The sequence below is a fragment of the Drosophila tropicalis genome, unplaced genomic scaffold, assembly GCF_018151085.1.
Source record: "Drosophila tropicalis isolate 14030-0801.00 unplaced genomic scaffold, ASM1815108v1 contig_593, whole genome shotgun sequence".
NCBI classification, from domain to species: Eukaryota; Metazoa; Arthropoda; class Insecta; order Diptera; family Drosophilidae; genus Drosophila; species Drosophila tropicalis.
In genome coordinates, this window is record NW_027173070.1 from 12241721 (window position 1) to 12268617 (window position 26897).

General features: G+C 33.5%; 4 protein-coding genes and 3 long non-coding RNA genes across 9 annotated transcripts; 4 read left to right on the forward strand and 3 right to left on the reverse strand.

The window, feature by feature from the left end:
• The first annotated feature begins 194 nt into the window (after positions 1–194).
• On the forward strand, positions 195–7215 carry HPS4 (Hermansky-Pudlak syndrome 4 protein). Of its 2 annotated transcripts, none has more exons than XM_068288486.1 (7): positions 195–399; positions 3642–3876; positions 3934–4194; positions 4251–4345; positions 4409–5963; positions 6029–6261; positions 6330–7215. In XM_068288486.1, the coding sequence occupies exons 1-7, from the start codon at positions 389–391 to the stop codon at positions 6496–6498; spliced, it is 2559 nt and encodes an 852-aa protein (XP_068144587.1). In that variant the 5' UTR covers positions 195–388; the 3' UTR covers positions 6499–7215. The 2 variants fall into 2 exon arrangements, with proteins under 2 accessions (XP_068144587.1, XP_068144586.1); XM_068288485.1 differs by lacking the exon at positions 195–399 and adding an exon at positions 3451–3569.
• LOC137575814 (uncharacterized) lies at positions 1755–2536 on the forward strand. The gene is made up of 3 exons (XM_068288521.1): positions 1755–1993; positions 2063–2193; positions 2267–2536. Exons 1-3 carry the CDS (start codon positions 1973–1975, stop codon positions 2508–2510), a joined length of 396 nt encoding a protein of 131 aa, XP_068144622.1. The 5' UTR covers positions 1755–1972; the 3' UTR covers positions 2511–2536.
• A 4388-nt stretch (positions 7216–11603) lies between the features above and the next one.
• Positions 11604–12565, reverse strand: LOC137575826 (uncharacterized). Its single transcript, XR_011032241.1, has 4 exons — positions 12433–12565; positions 12250–12371; positions 11973–12189; positions 11604–11721 (listed from the first exon to the last, which is right to left on the reverse strand). It is a non-coding gene; the product is annotated as an uncharacterized lncRNA (long non-coding RNA).
• Positions 12566–14245: 1680 nt separating this feature from the next.
• Positions 14246–14774, forward strand: LOC137575831 (uncharacterized). Its single transcript, XR_011032245.1, has 3 exons — positions 14246–14350; positions 14428–14567; positions 14734–14774. It is a non-coding gene; the product is annotated as an uncharacterized lncRNA (long non-coding RNA).
• A 1125-nt stretch (positions 14775–15899) lies between these two features.
• On the reverse strand, positions 15900–23419 carry swi2 (Protein singed wings 2). 2 transcript variants are annotated; one of them, XM_068288501.1, is made up of 4 exons: positions 23102–23419; positions 19479–19626; positions 19324–19415; positions 15900–17204 (listed from the first exon to the last, which is right to left on the reverse strand). In XM_068288501.1, the coding sequence occupies exons 1-4, from the start codon at positions 23176–23178 to the stop codon at positions 15998–16000; spliced, it is 1524 nt and encodes a 507-aa protein (XP_068144602.1). In that variant the 5' UTR covers positions 23179–23419; the 3' UTR covers positions 15900–15997. The 2 variants fall into 2 exon arrangements, with proteins under 2 accessions (XP_068144602.1, XP_068144603.1); XM_068288502.1 differs by lacking the exon at positions 23102–23419 and adding an exon at positions 22692–22798.
• Positions 17688–17959, forward strand: LOC137575827 (uncharacterized). The gene is made up of 2 exons (XR_011032242.1): positions 17688–17738; positions 17800–17959. It is a non-coding gene; the product is annotated as an uncharacterized lncRNA (long non-coding RNA).
• A 1034-nt stretch (positions 23420–24453) lies between the features above and the next one.
• On the reverse strand, positions 24454–26876 carry rdgBbeta (cytoplasmic phosphatidylinositol transfer protein 1). The gene is made up of 7 exons (XM_068288515.1): positions 26721–26876; positions 26500–26648; positions 26234–26322; positions 25360–25367; positions 25222–25293; positions 25023–25152; positions 24454–24960 (listed from the first exon to the last, which is right to left on the reverse strand). The coding sequence occupies exons 1-7, from the start codon at positions 26769–26771 to the stop codon at positions 24650–24652; spliced, it is 810 nt and encodes a 269-aa protein (XP_068144616.1). The 5' UTR covers positions 26772–26876; the 3' UTR covers positions 24454–24649.
• Between the last annotated feature and the right edge of the window lie 21 nt (positions 26877–26897).

The window sequence follows — 26897 nt, forward strand, 5'->3', positions numbered from 1 at the left end:
AATCAGAAAAATAAAAAAGGTACCTACCCTAATTGTTAGTTATCCACCAATATAAACAAGTTCACTATTATTAAGTGTATTGATAACTTTTTCAAAAATTTCCTTGACCCATCTACGTTACTTTTTGAAATCTCTTTTTAGCGCCTTCTTTATTTGTTATACTCCAGAAATGGCGATAAAATAGCCAAACTGGCAGCACTATTTCGGTGTAAAAAATTCATTCAGTGTCGCGATTTTCCGTTCGGTTATGTTTTGTGTTTTTGTGTTGCAAAGAAAATGAATTATTTTATATTTGGCATAACAACATTGACATTAAAGTATAATGATTGAACTAAAAGTGCAATAGATTGTTAATTTAACAAAACAGTTATACTAAACTGCAATAATAATGGCCACAAAGTAAGTACAAGCTATTTGTTTGTGTGGGCGGTTTCTGTACTGTGCATGCGTATGCATATATGTACATATATCCATGTGTATGTGTGTAAGTGTCTGAGGGTATTTGTATTTGTGTACCCTGCTAGAAGTAGGGCATATGAATTTTGGGATAACTTTGTTCAAAAAGGGAAATCAGAAAATTGTATATTATAAAAATATTGAAAACAATCTGTAAATTGTAAAATGTTCTTCTTTTCAACTATGTAATTCATAAGATGATAAGAATATAGCGCAAGCTGCAGAGGCCGCCTAAAAAATCAGAGATTTCGTCTAATTAAAAAACAAATTTAGCATAGTGTATAAAAATTTCTCTGCAGCTGAGTCTGGATCGACCGACTACTGTGTTTGTTTATTTTTTTTTTTAAAGCGGCGACCTCCTCTCGGTACCATCAACCCTTCTGTCCTCATCATCTTGAACGCTTGGTTAAACATATTCATGACTAAAGAAATCTAATAAGCAGAGAAAACATAATAATATCGATCCAAAACGGTAAATTATGCTCAAATTGCAAACATGACCAAAAAGGTTTCATTATCATTAGAATCGTTTGTTTTGAAACGAACTATAAATTATTTTGATTTTATATTTTTTTTTAGCGGAATTTGAAAATATAAGGCTCAAACAAGAGAACATGTACAAATGTTGGGAATATTATGTATACGCATGGTGGACCCGTGAGGCAGTAGTTTAGTTGTTGGAGAAAAACATTCAAGTTCTTTATAAAAGAACATCCAAATTTAGAAAACATCGCCGAAGATATTTTTATGTCGGAAAAATAGATTCTTATTGTTAGTATTTAATAGTCTTGTTAGACATTTTTCAAATTTAAACAAGTTATAAATTAAGTAAGACTAAGAAAGATTTTTTAATTAACACTAAATATTCCCTTGCCTAACATCAAGGATTACCCTATAAAGAAAATTTTTTTGGTGGAGACTAAAGAACTAAGACTAAGAACCTAAACGTTACAATAGTTGATTGATCTAGTTGATTATTTTATTACAACTTTGTATTTTGCTCCAATAATTTAGTAATTAATTTTTAATTTCTTAAAGTTGACAGCTAAAAATCGTGAGATTTAACAATGAATGAATTGACATCAACTATTCAATTTAATAGTATATTAAAATGCTTAAAATGCTAATGAAATTATGACATAAGCAAAATATACAAATGTTTGTTAAAGCCATGTGGAGGCTCTTCAAAATTTAAAAACCAGTTTGTCATCTTCAATTAGACTGAACCTGATAACAATCGAATTCCCTCCACTTTAGTGTTTGAGTAAATCTGACCAGTCCGATCATATGTATGCACATGTGTTTGTGGGTGGATGGATCATAGATTTGAGGAAAGTCCCTCAAAACACAAATAAAATGTGATTTTTTTGTTTTTGCTGTCTCACGTTAGCCATTAAAATCAAAACTTGTTTTGATACAGACTAACTTTTATTTGGTCTTAATGATGTGCTGACTTTGAATTTTGGTCAGATAGTTTTGAGTCGGGCAGAGAGATAGGTCATAGTCAGTCGGCATTATGGCTAAATTGTACGTTATGGTGAGTGTGTGAATTGTTAAGAGTTCCTCTTTTGGGTTTAACCAAAATTTTTTGCTTTGTTGTGATTAGTTTCTTGTGATTTTGGCATTTGCCATGTTGGCACTGGCAGGGCCAACTCCGCCTCCTGCTCCAACTCTTGTGCCGCGTATTTTAACCGATGGCTTCCAATTGGAACCACTAAATGATAAATATTTTCTAAGGTGAGAGACGGTGTATGGTAATGTTTGTGATTATTTGATTGGATTCACTTTGTATTATCATAAATATATATAGCATACGTAATCCGGATGGCACTGTGCGTCAGGAGACAGTTCAAGAGATTGCCCCTGGACAGCTGCAAGTGAATGGTGTACTAAATCAGCCATTCGATGATCTGGGAAGCCATTTGGTGATTACCTATGAGGCTGGACCCAACGGTTATGTGGCCAAATACAGTTATGGTACAGGCAAACCAACACCTCCACCAGTTCCTCCATTATTCTTGAGTCCCGGTGCTTTGAAAACAGCAACGGGCTAAATAAATACTAATTTTTATCTTAACAACATTAGTTTTAATTGAGGTCTGGGGTTTTTTAATCAGGATTGCAATATAATTGTTTCTAATTATCAAATAATTAGTTGTTAGTCATAATTAATGAAGAGGGTAACAGTAAGTATTTTAACTCAGACATTCAAGTAAGTGTCGGCTTAAATAAAAGTGCAACCCTCTTGAAATAGCCTCAACTTAACTGCAAGTGTCATAATAAAATGTACAAAGGATCTGTATCCTGGATCAACCTGGAGTTTAACACAAATGAATCATAAAATCGTTAAAAGGACATAGTTGCCAAGTGGTAACAGTTAAGGGTTACATTTAACTAAGAAATTTTTAATTCAAAAAGCTTAGGTTAACACCTTTGGTTTAATATATGTATTGGTAATTTTTTTGTTAATTTTATAGACTTAATTATTTATTTTACAGATTTAACTAAAATAAATCAAACAACCTGATGATTTTTAAAACAAAGGAAAAGGTTAATTTTAATTATTTTTCATACTCGAATTAATGAAATAGCTAACGCTTATACATACTGAGCTCAAGGCCCTTCAAACTGTAAACAATACATTTAACTTAGAGAGAATCATCATCTAACACACACAACTTAGTATAGAACCAACCGCAAGCGATAATAAATTAACGAAGTAACTGAGGCTTTCACCTCACCACCACCAAGCACCTAAATAACACTCCAGCCAACTCACCCCACCCACCTGCCCACCACCTGCCGAACGTGAGCAAAATTATTAACAAATAAGAGAAACAAACACACTCGACTCGACGGCAATCATATCACTTTTATCAGTCAACAGCTAGCTAGCTGCCTAGCTAGGTGCTCTCTAGACTCTGGACAGTTGGCATTTAGTTGTATTGGCGTGTTGACTTATTATTATTAATACTATTAGCCAGCCAGCCACGTCAAATCCTTAACAAAATGTTTAAAGATTGGCGTAAACCCAGCTACAAACGTTGGCAATCGCAACAACAGCAAAAACAACAATTGCAGTCACAACGAAAGAACGCCCTTTCTGATGATAGGTTACAGTTGTGATGCCGTTGATTCTCAAACAATTGGAACTAATCTTCATTTACTTTATCCTATTTTCACAGAGAGACCATGATTGTGTTTGTCTATGACACGGAGTGTCTTCAGGAAGAGAGCGATGATCCCATACAAGCTGTACTCTATTTCCATCCCAGTTGGGTATCGGACACACAAAAAGTGGCTCTATGTGGTCAATTGATGGGCACATCATATTTTCTCAAAGATTGTTTCTTCAAGCCACGCATTTTATCACTACAGAATGGTAAATTTGTGCTCAAAGAATTTGGTAGATTTACACTGGTAAGTTGAAGCTTTCTTTCAATTCATTCAAAGACTACAAAAAATTGTCTATTCCAGGCCGTTGGCACCGATCGTAATATAGGTGATCAACTGTTGGAACATCGCGCCCAATTATTGAGTTCATTGCTCAAGTTTTTTCATCGGGACCTGCAAACCTTATACGATCAATATGCCCAGCCATCGATGACGGCACCTGCTCAACCGCACAATAATAGAAATCTTAGTGAGAAACTATATCATATATTTGAGACATATCTACCAATGCTACAACGCAATGGTAACACCTTTCAGAATGTTCCCAAATTGCGTATGCCTAAGGTAAAAAGAATTTATTTTATTATCTGAACAAACTTTAATCATTTTTTTATTGATAGACCGCCAGCCATATCTATTTGGAGGCCATACAGACTCTGCAATGCTGTCAGCAGACAAAGGGCATCTTGGGTGGTGTTATACTCTATCATAATAAGTAAATATTTAACAAAGAATTCTGTAAAGATTATGGCTTAACAAACTTTTCTCTTTTTAATAGAGTTGTAGCCTCGCAATTGGGTGATGTGGTTACCAAACAATTGGTTCTTACCGACCCACGTCATGTTCGGACCACCGCCGAGCAATTATTATCTCAACAATTTCATATACCAAATGGTGTACAAATGCTGGTGGTCTACGTGGAACAGCAGCAATATCGCCAATTGGCTGGTGAGGCTCAACGTGCTCAGAATCTACAGATGATGAACACATCTCAATTGTCAACCCAAAATGGTGGTCTGCCCTTTCAATACTCCAAACGGAAATTAAAGCGGGATAAATCATTGATTTTCACCCATATACCAGAGGAGGAGCATGCTACGGAACAGAGTACGGTAGCAAGTACTAGTGATATGCCACCCGCCAGACCTAAATCTATGAGACCCACACATTTGCCGCTAAGATTGAAGAGCATGCAGAGCAAAGAGTTACCTGAATCGGGAATCGCTTCGATTAATTTTGATGAAACTGATTCGTATCCAGAGTTTATAGGCCGTACTAGTGTCTGTAATACACCCATGACGGAGAATAAGGTGCTGCCAGTGGCCACAGTAATGTCCATATGTGCTAATCCTGATGAACAACAACAACCGGATGATAATTCCAATGGCAAGCCGCAATCGAGACGTAACTCTCTTAAATTGGATGTAGAGAAATTCTTTCAGAATTTTATTAGTAATCCGCATAAGCAAATCACACGTCGTAAGTCTTCCGCGGATTTGCAAGAAGCTCTGCGTAGCATATCCAAAAAGCTGGGACACATTACCCAAGGCTTTAAGACGGATGTAAATCGTAATGGCGATGGCTCCACTTCCTTATCACCAGATTATATTGAAAATGATGATGTTGAGGAGCGAGAGAAAACTTCTTGCCGTACGATCAGTGATCCCACCTATCCCGTTTTTAACACCAATGGCCAACAGATCTCACGTAGCCTGTTCCAGCAGTTTTTGGAGCAATATCGTCGTCTCTGGGGAGTGGCCAGTGAACAGGCTCAGCAGGATGCCGAATTGGCTGCCCTTGTCGAGGAGTTTCAAGAATTTAACATGGAAATACAAAAGCTCGATGAACATATGCGTCAACAGGCCGCCGAGGCGGCAGCAGATAGAAATCTCAATATATCGGCAGTGAAAACGCCCCTGGATAAAAAATCGATGAGTTTGCCCCTGAAATCGGCATCAGGAGAAGAAATGGCTGCCGTTTCTAGTTTTAACCAACGTGCAAATGGACGCTCAGGTGCAGGTGGCGTACCATTGACTCCCTTCATGGCTAAACTTTCGGTATTGGCACTCAGTGAGACAACACCGATTGAAATACAAACTCCATTGACATCAAGCAAGGTCTTTCCACGGCGCAGCTCTCTCAAATGTGAAGATGCCGTGGATGCCCTCACTGCTCTCGATAATAACAAATCTCAGACAGTTGCTCCTGCAACAAGTCAAACAACCGGTGACCTGCAACGCCTAGAATTGTATATATGTGGTCAACAGAATATGACTCTCCTGCTGCTCATGGAGGATGGCACTAGTCAACAACAGCCTATAGTGCAAAAAATGGTATATACTACACAGATATCTATATAATGCTTATCTACGTAAACTCACAAACTTCTTAATTCCAGTTCGATATTTGTGTGGCCAAATTCCCTCACATGGAATCTCAATTGAATCAGACACTCAATGTCAATCTAGAGGGCGATAAACGGGATAGCAGTGATTACAGTTTTATGTGCATAGATACCAAATGGGATGTCCTGGAGCGTAATGGTCCCTGGAATCCTTTGGAGCTGAATATATTAGAAAGTATGCATGCCGCACATGATAAAGGCCAGCAGTTGACTGATTTAATATTGCGGTGAGTTGATCAACAACATGAAAAACCAACTTACATTTAAAATGTATTTCCCTCAATCTCTTATATAGTTCCCATGATTCCGTCTATTATGGCTACAAATGTGGACGCACAGAGTTCTTCTATAAGGAGCCAACCCATCAGATAAATGGCATACCACCGCCCTCGGATCCCATTGGGAATATACAAATGCGTGCCAAGACTCGTCTGGAGCGTGATCATTCCTATATGCTTTTCTAGGAGAACGAAGACGTATCAAAAAACCTAATAGACAAATAAGCAAAGGATCTATATATACATATAAAATACTCGCATAATTAGCCAAAAACAAAAAAACAATAGAAAATATGCCAAATTTATGCCATCCGCTGTAACTTACTTTGCCATCGTTGACAAGACGAGAAATGATTTAAGTTTTTTTTTCCAATTGAACTGACGCATTCCAAATTTAAGGATGTTTTTTAATTAATTTATTTAATAACAGTTTATTCAACTTGTTATAACGAAACTTTGTGCCGTGCCGCTTTTAGCTTTGTTTTTATTTCGTTTTCTGTCAAGTACAAAAAGAATTTATTTCTTTAGGAAATTTTATTTACATTTGTCTGCAATGTTGTTTAATTCTTAAGTCGAATATCAAATACTTTTTTTTGCTATGCTTCAACCAAAAAAAAAAAAAAAAAAAAAAAAAAACTATTCATAATGTATGTAAAAATGTAATGTATTTAAGTCGCTTCTATTAGAGAGTATTTTGAAAGCGATAAAGTTACAAGAATATGTGTAAATTAAATTGAATGTTTTACATTTTGACCCATAAGGAATGTGCAATATTTATTTTATAACAATTTTGCGTTCGATATTAGCCCAATACATACAAATATAAAAATGAATACCAAAATGATTTGTAATCTGCAAAGAACAGAATAAAATGTGCAGTCCCATCTGTGTTTTAGAATTGAATTTGAATTGTTTTCAACATTGTGGAGAAACTTTTATTATTTACAATTTAAAACTATATTAACTACCGATCTTCTATGCTTCTTTAGAATTATTCCGACGTTTGTTTCATATTATGTTTTGCAATATTAAAGATCCAATCGACTACTCATATTTGTTCATCAGAAAGAGGTAAATATACTTTAAATTGAGGATCAAAGACTTTTTTAATTCACTTTAACTTTTCATAGGTGCTTAAATGATGATAAAACTGACCAGATTCTTTTGGACTGAGTGGCAATGCAAAGATTTTGGAAAAACTTTTAATGAAATTCTTTAAAAATGCGAAACCAGTTATAAAACTTAATAGCCAAACTCAATTCATTGCCCTCTCTTTTATATATCTTTAAATTTATGATCGTAACTGTCAAAATTTGGTCATCAAACTTAAAACTTGTTTCTTTGTTTGTTTATATATAAAGAAAGTTTTTTAAGTTCATAAAACTGACACTAGATACGAATTGCTAGTCAGTAGAAGGCATTAAAACTAATTGAAATATGGCTCATAGAAGATCTTTAAAGAGATTGATTAGTAAAGAAAGTGAAATTATTTATATTTAGAAAAAACAAACATTTCGCGAGATTCTTGCAAAAATATGAAACCAGTTTGCAATGTCTAAATATGCATTGCTCATTTTACTGTTTGTCTATCTACTTATGATCAAAGCTGTCAAAATTTGGTCACCGAAATCGAAACTTGTTTCTTAATATAAACCTCCAATATATAAATAAGAAGCTCATAAAAATCTTCTCATTTATTCACACATATTTCAGTGGAACACGGAGATAGGTCAGCATGCTGGTTGAATTATACACTGAGGTGAGTAAAAATTTGTCCTTCTCTAAGCATTTAGTTTAAACCGAATTCCTTTTTAGCTATTAATGATTCTAGCATTTGTCTGGTTGGCATCTGCGGCTCCAACTTCCAGCCTAGTGTCCAATATTGATACCAATGGCTTTCGTTTGGAACCATTCGACGACGGCTATAAACTTAGGTAAGAGCTAAAATTTGATTTCTTATCTCACTAATAATTCATTTTATGCTTATAGCATATCCCAGCCAGATGGAACTCTGCGAAAAGAGACTGTCCATGAAGTAGCACCTGGACAACTGATAATTAATGGTCATCTGAGACAACCATTTCCCAACGACCATCGAAATTTAATTGTGGAATATGAGGCTGGTGCAAATGGTTATGTGGCCAAATATATTTATGGACCACAGCTCCCAACAGTTCCACATCCGACTACATCGGCGCCTCCGATCACCTTTGCACCACCAACTAGACCGGCCACAGTACCACCTCCGGCCCTGCATGGTTGTACTTTGAAAACTTGTGGGGGCTAAACATGTAAAAGGATGTAAAGTAATTATAAACATACATACAATCATACAGTTTTACTTAGATTGACTAGATCCATAACTTTTTCAAAAGAATTTGTAATATTGAAGATTTTAGAAAAAATATTGAAATATTGGGATCATTGAAATGTCACTACTGAGAATGTAGATGATTTTAGAACATTTGAAGTGGTTAAACTAATGTTAATACTTACCTTGCATTTTAACCAAGTAGTTTACAGTTTACTTGAAGTGAGTAAAGGGTAAAGAGACAAACAGGTCAAAATCGAAACCAATTTACTTTTACTTTACGTTATTCATTCTGTTTTATATTCAACGAAATACTATATACATGTAATAAATATTATATCTTGAATAAAATGTAAGCTACACAGTTAACAACAAATTGGTCTTAAATAGTCAGTCGATTTAAAAAAAAAATGATTAGACTTATTATTAGTGTTAAATATACAAAACCTTTTGTCTTTAAGTTTCATTCAGAACAAAACCTAAAAAATTAAACTCAAAAGTGATTGCTCTAATATGGCTATATATGTATGTAGGTACCTAAAATTTAAACACAGTTTTTAATGATGAAGATATTTATAAACGAAATTCAATATTTATATATGTAGATGTTTAGTTTAAAATTGTATCAGTTGGTTTTTGTTTTTATACCATGCACCGATGGGGTGAAATAGCATATCAATTCCGCCAAAATGAATGTATTCAGATACCAACAAAGTTTACAAGTGCACTGAAAAAAGTTTACCCCAAGCCAAAACTCAAAATTCTTTTAACACTCGAAAAGATTTATTTAAATATTAATTATCAAATTTAAAAAAAAAATAAAATTCTAGAAATAAAAATTTGCATTAAATAAAAATAAAAAACGATTTAAAAATTTATTTATTGTTGTTTATTTATTTTCCCTTTTTCTGAAAAAAATTTGAGCAATTAAAATAAAAGAACAAAATATTCATAAATATAGGTGTATTAAAGTGACAAATATTAATTTTTGAAAAATATGATGATATTGAGAAAAGCATAGTCGTTTCTAAAGCATTACTTTTGTAATGCATTGGTCGCTTCAAAGGCATTACTGATAATGTAATTTTTTTTTCACTAGAATTGAAAAATTATTGTTAATTAGTTTTTTTCATTCTTTTGTTAGTAGAATTAAAATTAAATTATAATGAAAAATGTTCATTAGAAAATGCTAAGTTTTCGTAAACTTTTTTATATTTTTCACACTTTTTTCACATCTTCCATATTTAAATGAAAAAATTCAAAGTGTTTATAATGCTAATCAAACAAAAATATTTTATTACTTTTCATGTTCAATTCTGATAACAGATTTCATTAAAATTGATTTGTAAGGATATACAAATATACAAATAACAACAACAAGCACAGAAAAACGAAAATGACCAAGTGGAGCCCCGAAAAGGTAGAAAACACAGCAGCATCTATTAAGCAACATCATTTGTTTTTGGTTTCATCTTTTTCTAATGAACTTACATACCTAATCAGTGGTTATTTGAAGTAAAGTAAAGTAAAATGTGAATCCTATTTCTGCCTAAGTTTAGGCAAATTCTGTTGGATATAGTGATAAAAGTAAACTATAATTCTTATTTCCATATTTAATTTTTATTAATTTTGTATTTTTTGATAGTTCTTGTGGAGGGTTGGAGCCTTCAACTAGCAGACAAAAACTGAACCGGTCGTGGAATGAAGACTCTTGGTGACATCCAGGAATATGTTGAGGAGCGAGATAAAGGTTCTAGAATGGTGTTGAGAAGTCTTACAACTAGTCCATGAAAATATTGTGGAGGTGCCATATTGAAGCAACTTGTAAGTGATAATGTACATAGACATACCAAAGGCTACTTTACAAATTGTTTGTTTCAGTCATGAGCACGAAGGAGGTCGAAATTACGCAGCATTTAATGGCAGTTGCCAATGCCTGTAACTGCAACCCTGGACGGAGCAGTTCTGCATTGTACAGCATCTTGGAGTGGGCCTAGCCATTAATCCCGGTGCTCGCTTTGGTCAAAGGTTGGGTCTTGTCAATCATGTAGTACAGCAAAATGAAACCGAAGATGCTGGTGGAACAATTTCTTCCTCACGATGAGTGGATGTGCACATGGCAAAACCGGCCATTGACAAGGGAATGCATACCCACTAATTAGTCTTTGTTAATAGTTTGTTGTAACTATATAAGACCCTACTGACAGATTACCTCTGTTCATTCTATTTATTCACTCTCGCATGGAAAATTCGCCTCAACAGAGTTCATTGGAAATTGTCAACTATTTGTTATGCAAATGTATATAAACATTGTTCGATTTACAACTGTTTTGATGTAACTAACTGTTTGAATACTTAAGGTAGAGATATATGTATATTAATGGGTTTGTTGCTAAATCAAATAAGACAAAACAAGTGCACAAGCTTTTTGCTTATTGCTTACCCCAAGAAAAGTCAAATTGTTCATATTTAATGATATCCTTTCGAAGAGGATGTAACTTTTAGCGTTTTTTTTAAATATTCCAGCCAGGACTCGACTTTATAGCCAACTTCCCGACTTTTGCTATCCGTATTATGCATTTTACATATCTATTAAAATGAAAACAAGATACCAGTGGCCATAGATGAACACATCTGTTTTAGCTTTATTCGCTATTAATGTGAAGAGAGCCTATATGTGCTTACATACGTACATACATATGTATGCATTAGTCATGTTTGCATGACCAATAAGCTAATAAAAGTAGATCTAACTAACTTAGTTTAGTTCATTATTGTTTGTCTATTCATAAAGTAAGTGTCAGAAGAACTTTATCATTTATTGAATTTACTTAAACCATTTGTTTGTGACAGAATTGAAAATTAGACAGAAATGAGAATTGGCATAACTTTGGATTTTCTTTAGTTTATCATTTAAAGTATTTATAAGTGTATTAAATTTATATGTCACTGACTTATTGATTAATTGTAAGACTTTAATCGGCCAAGTAATAAAATATAACTATTGTTTTTCATCCGAAATAGCGAGCGATAATTTTACGTAGAGTTGTTTTGAAATCTGCAGATGCCAACGTGGAGAAGGCTAGAATAAGAAACAACTAACGAAAGCAAAAGTTAGCTAGTTAGTATTATTAGAATTGGAAAAGGCATTCTAAAATATACAACTCACTTTGTACTCAAATGAGATCGACATTTCAAACTACTTGTCTATCTAACGAATCTCGAATACTATTTGGCTTATATTTAGTTTAGTATTAGACCGATGCTAATATATGTAATTACCCCTAGCAATCAAACAAAGCGTTAAATATTTGCTTTTAATTGAAGTCAAGGTCAGTTCGGTACTTACAATTGGTCTATGAGTATGAGGACCATAAGGATAATTTCTTTGCCAATATTCATAATATTATTCATGTTTTCTCATTAAATAACACATATTTTCTTATGTAACTTTATCTAGTCTATCATCTTTTTAGTACTTCGGCAGTTAGCCGGTGGCAACTTTCAACAAGGTTTCACTTAGCTCATCTTCATCTTCGTCCTCATCATAATTATATATCTGTGGCCTGTATAAAATAAGATATAAGTGAAATGAATAGATAAATTTTATTCCTCGACACTCTTACCGAGGAAGGCCTGGTGAATTATTTGAATAGGGATATATGGAATTATCGTCATTTGCCACTGCGAAAGGGTCTATTATCGTTGCCCCAGATGCGAACTGGGCAAATGCAAGAACTACTAGCAACTGAATAAGAAAAAGTATTTAGCTCTAGTTAGTATATAATAGCTTTGAGACAGAGACTTACCTTGTAGTACATTAAGGACAACATTTTAGACTGGGTTTTTCTCTGTCCGATTGACAACTATTTGGTTTATATTCAATGTAAGTCTTTAATATTATACGAGAGCAAGAACAATTGTGTTATAGATTGGTATTCTAACCAAAATGGATTAAAAACCCTTTTACATATGTAATTGTTTTGAGAATTTTTCTTGTTGCAAATTCTCGTTCAATTGGTTATGGATTCGGCTTTAAGAGTGTTGCAAATGAATTCATTATATTGCATGCCGGCAAGAAAAGTTTTCCCGGAATCTCCATTCTCCATTTATTATATGCATAATTTAAAAAAAAAGTTGGATCGTTCTAAAAACTTCAAATCTTTTTTAATTTTGTGTGTCTCTAAGTCAGTGACATTTAAATTTAATGCACCTATTAAAACTTTAAATTATAAAGTAGAGAAAATCCAAAGTTATGCCAATCTGTTGTTCTCAATTTTTACGGAAATGATTTGTTTGCATAATTTGAACAGAGATTATATTTGGAAATGTTAGGGTGTAACCTGAAAATGTGTTTACTATTGACATTTTATTTAACTGCTTATTTTCTAAATTCTTAAATTCTTCTATTAAACATTGCATGTGAATGTAAAATTTAAAACAAAGTTATCGATGACATTTCCTAAAAGTCATCGATAGCATTTCCTAAACTTTTTTTATTGGGCGCATTCTTTTCATATGCATGTATAAAATTTAAGAGAAAGATTCCAATGAAATCAGCTGTTATTTGGATTGAAAATTCGATTGACATTATAAGTAATTCAAATTAAGAAAACATAGGTTTTTTTAATATAGAAAATATGTATATGAAAAAAATTTACAAAACAAATTAAGGAAGGCAAACAATTAAGAAACAATTTTGAAAAAAAAATAAAGTAATATTGGGCGAAAAAAATTACCATTATTTAAGGTCGAGTAAAAGTTTTTATGTAATGACATTTCATTTTCGACGCTAATAAAAACAGATTTCATTAGAATTATTTTTTTTTCAATGCCAACGAAACACATTCTTTCCTTAACTATTGGCATAAAAATTTAAAAATTTCAGTTTAACATACCTTTTAATCACTACGCCAAATTTCATTAAATTTAGATGACCATATAACATAGCAGTCATGGGACAAATCGGTTCATTGCCTCATCTCTGCAATGGATTTGAGCGGATACGCGGTTTCGGCCGCCGGTTCTTTGAGAACAGCTTCCGCTATTTTCTCTAACATAGCGGTCTAGGCACTCATTACTTCCCTTATGGCGCCCTGATCCGCTATAATGGAGTCTACTTTCTTCTGCAGGTCTGCCATATCCCGCAACTGGATCGCCATAAAGTCCTCCATCTTGACTCTGAGCTCTTCGATCTCTTTCGCCATCACCTGAAGGTCGTTGTGGCCTTAAAATATGTATAAATTATTACAATTTTATATATGGAGAATAACTTAAAAACTTACGTTTAACAGTGGCGGCTGAAATAATAAAAAAAATTGAGTATATTACGACAGCAGTTAACAATAAATCAGTTTAATATATCTTAAGATATTTACTTATTTAAAAAAATAGATTTATGTAATAAAAAACCAAAAATTAATAATTTTTATTGAATAGCAACAGGAAGCCCGCCTATTTTTCGCTCATCGTTTAAGCTTTTGATTTGGAAGCCCACAATTAGCAAAATAAATTTTTAACTTATAATTGCAATTTTACTTTTTTCTAGGTACCATGTTTCGCTTCCAGGTCTCCAGTGTGCATCTAGGAGGAATCACAGGTAGGTGGTGGTAGGTGGTTGATGGTAAGTATTGGGCTCATTTGTTTTTTAGGTGTTCTCGTGACTTGGCCTTTGGGTTGCCAGCCAGCTCATGCAGGCCACAGGTGAAGAGTAGGCGTTGGTGTGAGGTAAGTAGCATCCTGCAAGAAGAGGAGGATTTGCCAGGCAGGAATCCCGATATTCATCTGTGTGTTTTTATTTTCAGGTATGGGCAGGTTGGAGTGAAAGCCCAGTAAGGAGTTGACTTTTCCAGAGCGACCTCGACAGTTCATGTAAGCTTGTTGGGGCCAGGTGGGACGTCTCATTGCCACATTTTGCTGTGTTGTGGCAGTTTGTGTTGTTCAGGTGTAGTACATGTTGTTTTGGTTGCATGTTGTGTATGTTTTATCTGTGTTTAGTTGATTTGTTTTGCGTAGTTTTAGATTTGCATTTTTATTTAGTTGAATAGCTTGTTGTTTTGATTTTTGTTGCAATTTTAACTAATTTGTTTTTAATTTCTTTTTATTTATAGGTTTTGTACATCAGGATTGGAGATGTCGGATCCAAAGGCGCCGACCAGAAGGACTCCGCTGGTTCGTTTTAATTTTTATTATAATATGGATTGATTTTATTTTGTTTTAGGTGTGTTTTGTATTTCTTGTTATATTAAAAGTTTAAGTAGGTATTTTAAGAATTTTAGTGTTGTATTAAGTAGTTAATTTTTTCCATTTCCATATTTAATGCCAGACTAAAGTATTTCATTACTTTTCAATTTTGTATGTGATATAAAATATCCTCGAAAAATATTCAAAACAAAATCTGAAAACCTGTCTAGGGGGAATTCGTGTTGATCCAGATTGAGGACAGACGGACCCTGCACACTTCTCAACAAAATGAATAAACCCTTTTTGTAAGGGTATAAAAGTAACAGAATTCCACAGAAAAACGAAAATGACCAAGAGAAGCGGGGAAAGGTAGACAACCCAACAAAGCAAACTTTTAATATTCTCCTTGTCAGTTCTTACTTTCCGTCTTCCGCATTGTCGGGCTTTTTATTACCTAAGTGAATCAAGTATGAAAATCTTTAGGATCAGACCACTACATCATATACATACATACATAGTTATATAGGAAAAGTATGTGATATCAAACCTCATCCCTAAATTTGAATCTGATCGGATAAATAGAACACAAATTACAGTCAATATATGTATGTATGTACAACATCAAGTCACACACACAACGAAGCCTAAGCATGTACCGACGACTATACACATACACAGACAGAACGAAATCACAAACGACGACACAGACGGAACGAATAGTCTGCGCCACACTAAATTATTTTCGCAGCGGCTTGGCCACGTGGCTCTCCCCACGTTACGCTCTTATTGAGAGTACGAACGTTCAGGTTTTTGTGAAGCCAAAATCTTAACCAATCGCGGAATGGAGACTTTTGGTGAAATCCTGGAGAATGTTGAGGCGTGTTAAAAAGTCTTGGTCCAGAAATACTTTGTTTAAAAATAATAACTGTCAGAATCTCAGATATATATATAGATTTATTTAGGTATAAACATTCATCACATTTATTTAGTTTTTATTTCTGTCTTAAATACTTAATGGTATATAGACATGTATATAAAGTCAATTTATATCTTACTATAAAGTAATATGCTTAAGATAATTGATTGGAATTGAATAACTTTGAGAAATGCAATCGATAGTGTCTATTTACTAAATAGTTAATACTGATTTTAAATGATTCATTAATGTATTATATACATATTTCTACATAGCTATGGCATTTTCATAACTATCCAAGGAACTTTACCATAATACTTGTAGTGATAATAGTCGAATGCCAATTTACCTAAAATCAATAAAATAAGACTGGCCAAGACAGCGTTCAGCCAATCGATGGGATGGATTTTTGTGCCACTCTCGGCACTCACATTGCATATGTCCTGCCTACTTAAAGAGAAGACTTTGGCCAAATGGAGATCATCACCTTGCATATAGGTGCAGGATACATTTGCGGCATCTTTAACTATTTCCCTATACTTGGTTAAGAATTCTCGCAAACGCATACCAAATTTACAAGTGCAATGCCAAGGATTTCGACTCATAAGTAGAAAAACAGCATTCCCATTCTCATTGAGGGCATTGTCCAAGGCATACACATGAAGTTTCCTTATAATATTGCCTCGCAAATTGAAGAGACGAAAGTTCTGCAGCCAATAGGTATTCTCCAGATCATCGACATTCGAGATGCGATTATTCTCCAGCTGAACATCGACCACATTACGATAATGGGGGTTGTAACGCAATGGATTTACATCGGATATTAGATTATCATTCATAAACAATGTCGTGGTATTATCGGGCAGAAATGCTGGCAAACTATAGAAACCCATATGTGAACAATTGACCGTATATAATGGAATATGCGATTTGGGTAATATGTGATGCATTAGGCAAGTGCAGTTCTGTAAATCTGGATGTGATTGACACTCTCGCTTAAGTACCAGTTTATAGTGCATCACTAGCAACATTTGCCGCTCCTTGTACTTGCGATCCGTGCACAACAACTCGTCACGGTCGGCCACCAGACGACCCTTCTCCGGCTGGAGTAGCAACCATTTGAAATTCCTTGTACAATTCCATGGATTGCCGGCCAAATAGAGTTGTTCGAAGCTACGCGGCAATAGCAATGGACTATCCAATTGTATCAATTGATTCCAACGCAAATCCAAAACCTTCAATGGATGAACACGCTTAAATGTGCGTGCCGATATATATGAGAGATTCGTCCAGGAGATATTTATGGTGTGCAGATAAAACATTTCCGGAAAATCAAATATGAATTCCGTAAATCCGCTATACTCAATGGTCAGCGATCGCAGACGAGGTAGTTTTTGCAATTCAATCAGCGGATTGAAGACATTCTGTGGCCAGCCACAGAGAACCATTTGCTGAGCCGACGACAATTGTTTGTCCACTTTTCTGAAAACAATAAAAGGAATGAGAAATAGTGTGTAAAAGTGTAAAATCTTTGAAAATAGAAAAAAAAAAAATTTCTGTCTGTATAAACACTTGGATTTCGGAAACCATATAAACTAAAATTATCAAATTTTTGTTGTAGACTGGTGTGGAGTACAAGCAAAGGAAGTTTATTTTTAATTTTTGCCACGCCTACCTTAGCCCACCATTAATCTGGATATTTCGACGACTATAAGAATCATAGACACCTATGTTTAACATTCATAGTCATCATTTGACAAATTTTATATAAATCATACAAAAAAATAATCAAGTTATGTAAATTATCGTTTTGTACTTCATTTAAAAGAAATATAGAGTGAAATTTACCGTGAGTTTAATTTCAAGCGACAAATATTAAATGTCTCGCTTAAATCCAGAACACAAATATTCCTGCTTGCTTTAAGTATTAAAGACTTACATTGAATATAAACCAAATAGTTGTCAATCGGACAGAGTAAAGAATAGTTTAAAATGTTGGCCTTAATGTACCCAAAGGTAAGTTTCTGGCTCTAACTCATTTAATACTAACTAAAACAAAATCTTATTTTATGTTTAGTCGCTTGTCATTCTTGCATTTGCCTGGCTCGCATTTGCTTCATCGATTAAAATAACTGAAAAATTACTTTTGCAATCACTCCAATGATATGTTTAAATACATTTATTAAATAAACATAAGTCGCATTAGTGAAATGTGAAATTTAATGAAACTTATGATATTTGGCTTTCTCCTTATGATTTAAAAAAAGTATTTAGTGTCCGTTCTTAGGGTTCTTAAAGGCATAGAGAAAACTAAATACCAAACTGACCTTGACTTCAATTTAAAGAAAATATTTTACGCTTTAGTAAAGAGAGTTAAGTTTAATTATATTAGCATTAAAACCAAGTATGTTAAACGATTCGGTAGAGACATACATATGTAGTTTTAAATATATAGCTATACTAACTATCAATACTAACTAAAGAACATTTTTAAAAGTTTCCTTGCTGAAAAGTCTTTAACAATAAGTTAGAGGCTTCTAATTTTGAAAATTTTCAAATTTTCCAAGGAATTAAAAACAAAATTTGTTTTTACTCAATACATTTATGTTTCCACAGACAGAAGATAAATTTAACTTTTGACATTTGGATAATTGTTTTGAATTTTAAACCAAAGTTGTAATGTTGTTGTTTAGAATAAAATAAATTATTAAGGAAAATAAAAGACATACATTTTAACAATTGATTAAAAATTGGTTGAATTAGAATCTTGCAGCAGGTGTTTGCTATCCCCTCTACGCCTGATTAGACCGATTTTGCTAGACCTTATAAGATTACGCATAACTAATTTAGGTACGCTGATTCCGAATTTAAACTCGGTTTTCGCTTATAGCGTCCAGATATCGCAGAATCAGGTGTTCTGGTGTTTAAAAATGGGCACCTAAAAGTATACTATAAAAAATTTAAGAATTTGTTTTTTACATTTTTAACAGATTTTACAAACCATACTTATTTCTCTTTGATATTTCGTAAATTGCTATTAAATTGTATTAAACATATATTAATATGTTAAAAAGGAGTATAATATTATGTTTATTAATATAAACATAAAATAATATACTGAAAATTCGGTCACTTTGAATAATTTCAATATTTTTCTCGAAAACCTGACATGATGAACAAAAACTAAAACCAGAGCCGTAATCAGCACATATTGAACAATCAAAAAAGCGCAGAGAAATAACCTTGGCTGTTCAGAATTTTTATATATACATATGTATATGTATGTACATATGTATGTATATTACATCGGTAATATCCTAATCAATGTTAGCTTCTTTATCTTTAAATGGCAGTGACATTTACCATACATACTACTAAAGTAGTTTTCTTTCGAATATGGAAAGGACATCAGGCCATTTTTTTATATACAGTGGCGTTTCGTTGGGGAAGATAGGAGGAATAAAAAAACCGAGATAGAACTATAAAACTGATCAAAATTTTGCTTTCCAAGCACAAGTTCCCTTACAAAATGACAGATGTATTCCCCATATAGTCAAATACCCCCCACACCCAACTGTATAAAGTTCTCTATAATACTTACGATAAAGCAGCCAGATTATTCATTCCACCGTAGCATCTTAGTATACCATATCGTGTTAATTTTGAGCAATTGCCAACTGTTGATTCAGGATGCTAAAAAAATACAAACAAAAATTCCATTTAGCCTATTGTTTACATTTGTAGGATCCATCTTACATCAGTCCAATTGAGGCAGCTTTGATTTAAATTAAGTATGGAACTCAATCCAGCAGTGATAGTACTTCGCCTGGTTGATGTGGCCACCGATTGTGTTTGGGTCTCCTCCTCAGAGAGGCTGTCTTCGGATGAGCTGGCTAAATTTACTCTGCAAAAGAGAAATTATACGATTTTTTATAAGCCAATTCAATTGATTTAACTAATTAGAGTCCCAGCTGTCTGCTGTCTGGTTGATCTATTTTTAGTTCAATGCCTTAAATTAGGTGATAATTGCTCTGCACTGCGGAACCTGTCATAAACCACAATTTACTCTTCTCTGTCTGCCACTTGATAAGGTGGGTAAGGTTTAGTTGTTGGTTCTATATCTATTTTTGTATTGTGTGTAGTAAAAAATAGTTCTATTGGATTCGCAATATATAAGGAGAAATACTAAGATCCACAGCATTTGCTTTTTACATGTAGATTAAAAATATGAGCACATGACTTCTATTTAGCACATTTCAAACTGCTAATTGATGACATTAGAATGTATTTTCTGCCATTTATTCCATACAGTTTTTCAGTTTTCGTATCATCTAAGGTTGAATTGATATATCAAAATGATGGAAAAACAGTTGAAAATATGCAAAAATTTTCGCCATCAATAATATTTATGAAATCAATTAACGCTAATTTACATTGCCAACTAAATAGTATATGTATGAGTTCACTTATAAAAATATCAAATACGAGATATTATATATTCAGAACCCAAATTGAAAATTGGCCTTAAGGCGGCTGTACAAATTAGTCAAAGATTAGCAACTTCAGGTGTTAAAATTAACAATACACAAAAGAAGAAAAAAATTATATACCTATACATACATACATACGTACATATATAGGTAAAAATATTTACTTAAAAATCTACAAGAAAATGTGGTAGCTGCTCTTTTTTTGTTGGTGTTAACATTGAAACGCAAAACTCTGAAATTTGTGAATAATAAATATTTGCCCACAGGTCGTATGAGTGCTATTATTTTATATAGACAACAAAAAATCAAGCTGATCTCTCTGACTCTCTCTCACTCTTTTTCTCTCTTGCTGTGATCAGACCAATTAGCAACAATTACGTTTGTTTCTTGTTTTTATAAAAATTTGTCGTCTCTGTGTTTTATCTAAAATACGAAAGCAATTTTTTTTAGTCAATTTATCTGGCAAAGTTTTCTTAATTAGTTTATGATGTCTCTCTCCTTTACCGTGCTCTACTTCGATGATGATGTTCAGGCTAAATGCCAATGACAAATTTTAATTGAAAAGCTTGGTTCCCAGTTGACAGATGAAATGGCATTTCATTCTGCCAATCTAAGCTACTTATAGAAGGCAACAAAATAATTAAAGAAGGTTGACAATTACATTCGAAGAGGGAGGGGGCGGCAGGGGGATTGGTGAAGGGGTTCAAAAAGTTTATAATATTGATCGTTTATTATATAATTATTATTATAGCTCTTCATTCATCGCGTCAATCAAGAAAGAAGTAAAGCGATACACTTAAAAAAAAAGGAGCTCAGAAAGCGCCTAATCAAAACTTTCTAATATACACTGCTGGTCAATATATTAGATGCAGTCTTAGTTCTATTTACATTACAATTAAAGTATAATAGCCGACAAAATTATGTTTTTTAATCTTTTTTCTAAAGAATATTTTATTTGATATTGAAATAGAAGCACTTCACATTTCTCAGACGTGTGTCGACATAATAATAGACAAGACAAGAAACTATTAAACCGTAAACACTTTCACTTTACGACTAGCTTTAAGCGTTACGTGTAAGTTATTGTAAATTGAAGTTAACCTAATAAATGAAATGTAAATGAAAGTAAGAATGCGTCTAACCAATTGACCAGCAGTGTTCATACAAAACTAACAAAGCCAATCAACTATGCTTACAAAATTGTTAAATCGCCATAAATGCTTAAAAATCTTAATTTTAGAATTAGCATTAATCTTCGAATCATTTTTGGTTTAAAAATTTCTCAAATTTACCAAGAATGGAAGTGAACACGACCCCCTTTTCGACCCTTCTTTCCTTAACATAAAAGGAATCAATATTTATACCTGTTGAATAGCCTGCCAACACTAAGACAGGTTGATTTGTCATTGAATAATTTAACCTTAGTCAAATACAAAATATTTCTTCTAAATTTATTAGGATACATATTTTAAAAAGATTTATTAACTTCAAAGTCTGAGGTCGACCCACATTACTTTTCATTAAATTGAGAGATTTTTCAATATATTTTAAGAAACATTTACCTAATTTTACCAAGAACCAAGCTACATTTTACCCTTTATAATTAACTAATAAATGTTCTAACCTTTTTCTTATATATTTGAACTTTTGGACTTTATTTGTTGTATAGAAAAATAAATCTGTGCTCTGCAATTCTCGACTGGTTTCAGTTTTACAATCCCAATCCGTCACTGTATTTATCAATAGATGGCAATAATTATAAATTTTATTTTTATTTTTTTGACTCTTTTTTTTTTTTTTTTTCCTGTTCCCATTAAGATTTGAGATTGAGTGAGATGACAAGAAAATGAACAAGTGCCCCTCTTTCATATATTGTTTATTTTTTGCGTATTTTATTATATTTAGCAGATAACTTGCTCACATATGTATAAATTTTTACTTCAAAGCCCGACGAGTTAAGATAAGTGGTAGCAGCTGAAGATAATGATAATAAGTTATGAGCGGTTTTTTTTTGTTGGTCTTCTTCTTATGCAAAACATTGGCTAAGGTAGCAATGTGTCTCTTTTTATGATTTCCATCTAATTGTAAAGTCTATGAATGTCGACTGTAGGGCCAATAAAAACCAAATGTCGTCAGTACAGTGGAGTTTCATGTGTATTAGACTCCATCTGACAAGAACTCATAGAAACGAGATTTATGGCACTCAATTGGCTTTGCTTTAGTTCGATGTTGATCTAATAAAATGGCTTTGATAAAACAATTTGTTTGGCATAATAATATTGACAAACACTCGCAGAACTAGATAATATCATGAATATGAGTATATATATATATTTATTTTTGGTATATTGATGTACCAAATGTTTATTAATAAATCAACATGAGTTAAACCGTAATGCAGAGACACTGTTGTAAACATTTTGATAACAAAGTTGATTCTGATTATATATTTAAACCACACACACACACACACACTTACACAAATACACACATGTCATTCAGGTATAGATGATACAAAAGCAATTGAAGGTAAAAAACTTCCTTCAAAAAGTCGGTTAATATAAGTTCTTAAAAATCGCATTTAAACTTATTTCTCGGATCATTTATAAGTTATAAACCGAATCACTTTAGAATTACCATTCACCTTATTATAAGTAGGTATTAAGTTTTTAAGACATTGACCAAAGTTGGCATATACATATATAAGAATCTTAGATAACCGAACTGAACTGATAACTGAATAATTTAGACATCTTTCCTTAGAAATTTGGCAAATATTCGGTTCTTAGATATCCAAAATACAATTTATTTTTACCGCCTTTTTTGCGTTTAGAATAATTCTGGCTAAATCACGTGTGATCTATATATATAACAGATAGTTTTAAATACCTGGCCAATATCACCAGGAGCCCAAGAACAATAACAACAACATTTTGTACACAACACTTTTCATTTATAGATTTCATTCTCAATTTATTTTAAATTCCTCATTGAGTACAAGTATTTCCATGGATTTGGTTTGGTTTTTTAATGTGTTTTAAATTTATTGTATTATTTGTGTTCCGTTTTCTAATCACCGCGCATCCGTATTTAGGTCCGATCACAAGTATATATGTATATAGATGGCAAGTTCTGTGCTACTTTTCTCGCGTTTGAACTTCAAATGAGGCGCGAATGCGAATTGCTGTCATGTTTTTTCCATATTTTTTTTTTTCGGCGACCGCCAGATCTCCGAATTGAGAGAGTAAGAGGCTAAGAGAATTATTTATAAACAATTAGTTTCGCCATTCAAGAGAGAGAGAGAGAACGATTGTGTGTGTGATGGTGTGTGCCGGAGCATCCAACTGGGGGGTGCCATTACGGTTGTTGTTGTTGTTGTCATAGGCAATCAGCTGTTTGAGATAGCGCTCACTTTGATTTATGAACGTCCGAAGATTACCTGGTCATGGTTAAACACCAATACACCTAGGCGATTATAAACGCTAGAAATTATTATTTTTTTTTTTTTTATTTGTTTATATCCGCGCTTCACTGATTCATTCAACTGGGCCGCGACACGGGCATACAAATGGGCCCATTCAACCAAATTAAGAAATTGTGAACTATCCACAATAATACGTACAAAAATATCGAGGGGAGTTTGCTAATATTATATAATTAGAGAGTCTGAAGTGCGGCAAATGATCCTCATTTTGACCTCAGCATGAATATGCCTTAAAAAAGCCTTTTATCAATTACATTTCAATATGGTTAAGTGATAAGACGTTTTCTCAAACGGTAAACTGCAGAAAATGAAATCTTAAAAACAATTGATTTCGTTTTTAGTGTTTAATTAAGTTCTATAAAACATCAACAACTTTGTGAAATCTTTTCAAAAAGAGATGCTGTAAAATGGACATCAGTTTTTACCTCCTCAGTTATAAAACTTTTTCAGAATTCGGAAAACTTTCCTTAACACACAGGGAATTAGAGAATTCTTAAAACTGCCCACATAAAAGCATATGGTGAAAAGTCTTACTAATAATTTCATACATTACATTTTTTGTTTGTGTTTTTTATTTTGTACATCAGAATATTTGATATGCACTCATAATGTGCATCTATCTGAACAACTAAGGAATTATATAGTTAACAAAAACCGTTCTTGCGACACAAATATAGTGAATAGCTACGAAAATATATGATATATATGTCTATATATAGCTCTCATTCATTATGATTTGTTTGGTATTGGATTGAGCTTCTTTGGACCATTTGCAAATGCGTGTGTATAAATATATATATACATATATATATATCTATGTAAATACACACCATCATCTACATATACATATAGTAATATTTAATATTATAGGTACAATTTACTGCCTGCGATTTGTTACTATTGGGTGTGTGATCTACATCAAATTTTGAATTACATTTTAATCAATTATTTTTCTATTCACCCTCACCAACAGCAGCGGCAACTGCTGTGGCTGGATCTTGTCCAGTTTGCACTTTCTGATTTGTCTCGGCCTGCTTTTGGCGTTCATAGTCACGCACATCATCAAAACTCATGCCATGCCATTCATCTATCCAGGAGAAGGCCTGCCGGTGGCCCAATAGTAAAATATCGCGTATGCTGCGCTGTATAAAATCCTCGACACGAGTCTGAAAGCCCCAAATCTCGAAACTAGCCTCGACTACTTTGTAGGAGCACATGATGGGTTTGTCTGTTTCACGCCAACCCTCACACAAAGGACCGCGATCTGCAAGCAAAAGAGAATTATAATTTTTCTCAGTACTTTGTCCTGTTTGTCCTGTGTCTTACTTGTCTTTTGTGATTTAAAGAACTTGGGATCTTCCTCTTGTTTATAATGCTTTGTGGGGAACTCATCAAAAGCAATATCCAATTGCTCTACTGTACGCTGTTTCAATTGCTCTTCTGTTAGATCCAAGCACTAGAACCGAAACTTAACAATCAATATCTACATATATAGTCTTAGTTTAGACCTTTGGCCACTTCTTACATTCTCTGTGTTGCCATTGTTGTCCTCGTATTTAGTTTTAATCAGAACATGCAACTTTGGTATGAAGGAACACTGTAATTACAAGATAATTGAAGTTAACCAAGCATAAACTGAAAATAGATTTTATTAGCCAATTACCGTGTATTCTTTATTCATGATGGGTCATTTCCAATATACCAATTTAGACATGAAATTATAAAAAGGAAAGAAGAAAATCAGAAATCAATAAGTCTTATTATTAAATTGCTAAATATAGAACACGAAATGGCCAATTTAAATTGATTAACTGGCGTTTAAAATTGAAAATAAACATGCTGAAGAATCAATTATTGTATATACAAATCAGGAGATTTATAATGGATCTGTTTATAGATTTAATACTCATTTAGAAAAACTTTTAATTGCAATTCAAACTTAGATTTACATTCACTAACAGTCAATGACCCAAAACCACAACAAATCACAGACAAATCGATCAATTGATTGCATTTTTAAGACTATGTGTGGAATGTGCATTGTTGTTTAGATAAAGTTGGAAGACCAAATCTTATCAAGGGCTATGGGAATTTCGACATTTGCCCCAAAACCAGTCAATGATTGGTTGCGAGGCTTGTCTATATAGTTCCAGCACTTAATGCCTATGACTATGACGTCGTGTGTATTTAGATGGCATGACAAGTGCGTATTTATAACGAAAAGGGTGGAGGCAGTATGAACGGAGGGTGGTAGGGTGTACGCTAGTTCTTATCGGTATTGGTAGACATACCCCCCACCATATGCCAGGCGATAGATAAACATTGGTTCACATTTATTCTAAGAATACTTATATATGTACATATATGCATATGCCTGGGCCATATGGCTCAAAAGCTGTAATTATATGCAGGTACGGATTAGTGGGTGGCTGTCAAGGTTGACCTAAATATATATATATTTATAACTGCGTATCTTCGAGTCAATGCCGTAGGGGCGATGCGCAAGTCAAGCCATCCCTTTATTTTCCCCCACTCACCTGTCAGAGTGTAAGGATAATAATTCCATGATTTTTCTATCACATAGAAAACACGAGGACAAATGGCTTGTATCCAATAGGGCAGGCGACTAAAAGACAAAGATAGAGATACAGAGTAAATACACATGTATAGATAAATTTACGATACGACTAATTGCGATTTACCACAGAAGATAAGTTTCGGGTCAGAGAATAAAGAAATTTCAAGCGACAAAAAAACGACTGATAAGAAACCGGCGTGAATCTGTTTCCCACAACCCACTTACTTGGACAAGTGTATGTGCTTCTCGGTAAACTGGCCCTTGCCATGGACTTCATCCTCGCATGGCTCATTCTGAACCACCTCAACCCCTTCGCCCTCCTCCGACTGCTCCAAACTGTGCCTGGCTATCATATAAAGCTGTCCAATTTTGTACTGCAAAATGATGAGTGAAAAATCTTCAATTAAACAAAAGTATCGTATGCGTGTGGGCAGTGGAGCACTCACCTCCTCCACAGTTAGAGGCATGCACACGCGGTATTCCTTTATCAGCACCATAATGAGAATTAAATTTCAAATCAAATCGAATTAAATTCCCGTTACGCAAAGCGCACCGACTGCTCGCACAAGAAACAAAAACAACAATAAAAAACAACAAAAAATAACGATAGGTTTGCACCGATG

Coding starts and splice junctions, on each gene's coding strand:
- LOC137575814 (XM_068288521.1), top strand. CDS start 1,973: ATGGCTAAATTGTACGTTATG. Junction 1,994..2,062: donor TGGCTAAATTGTACGTTATG/GTGAGTGTGTGA, acceptor TGTTGTGATTAG/TTTCTTGTGATTTTGGCATT. Junction 2,194..2,266: donor AATGATAAATATTTTCTAAG/GTGAGAGACGGT, acceptor AAATATATATAG/CATACGTAATCCGGATGGCA.
- swi2 (XM_068288501.1), bottom strand. CDS start 23,178: ATGAAATCTATAAATGAAAAGTGTTGTGTACAAAATGTTGTTGTTATT. Junction 19,627..23,101: donor CTCCTGGTGATATTGGCCAG/GTATTTAAAACT, acceptor TCTCTTTTGCAG/AGTAAATTTAGCCAGCTCAT. Junction 17,205..19,323: donor AATAATCTGGCTGCTTTATC/GTAAGTATTATA, acceptor TATTGTTTTCAG/AAAAGTGGACAAACAATTGT.
- rdgBbeta (XM_068288515.1), bottom strand. CDS start 26,771: ATGGTGCTGATAAAGGAATACCGCGTGTGCATGCCTCTAACTGTGGAG. Junction 26,323..26,499: donor AAGCACATACACTTGTCCAA/GTAAGTGGGTTG, acceptor TTTGTCTTTTAG/TCGCCTGCCCTATTGGATAC. Junction 24,961..25,022: donor CTTTAAATCACAAAAGACAA/GTAAGACACAGG, acceptor TTTTGCTTGCAG/ATCGCGGTCCTTTGTGTGAG.
- HPS4 (XM_068288485.1), top strand. CDS start 3,466: ATGTTTAAAGATTGGCGTAAACCCAGCTACAAACGTTGGCAATCGCAA. Junction 4,195..4,250: donor CCAAATTGCGTATGCCTAAG/GTAAAAAGAATT, acceptor TTTTATTGATAG/ACCGCCAGCCATATCTATTT. Junction 6,262..6,329: donor TTGACTGATTTAATATTGCG/GTGAGTTGATCA, acceptor TCTCTTATATAG/TTCCCATGATTCCGTCTATT.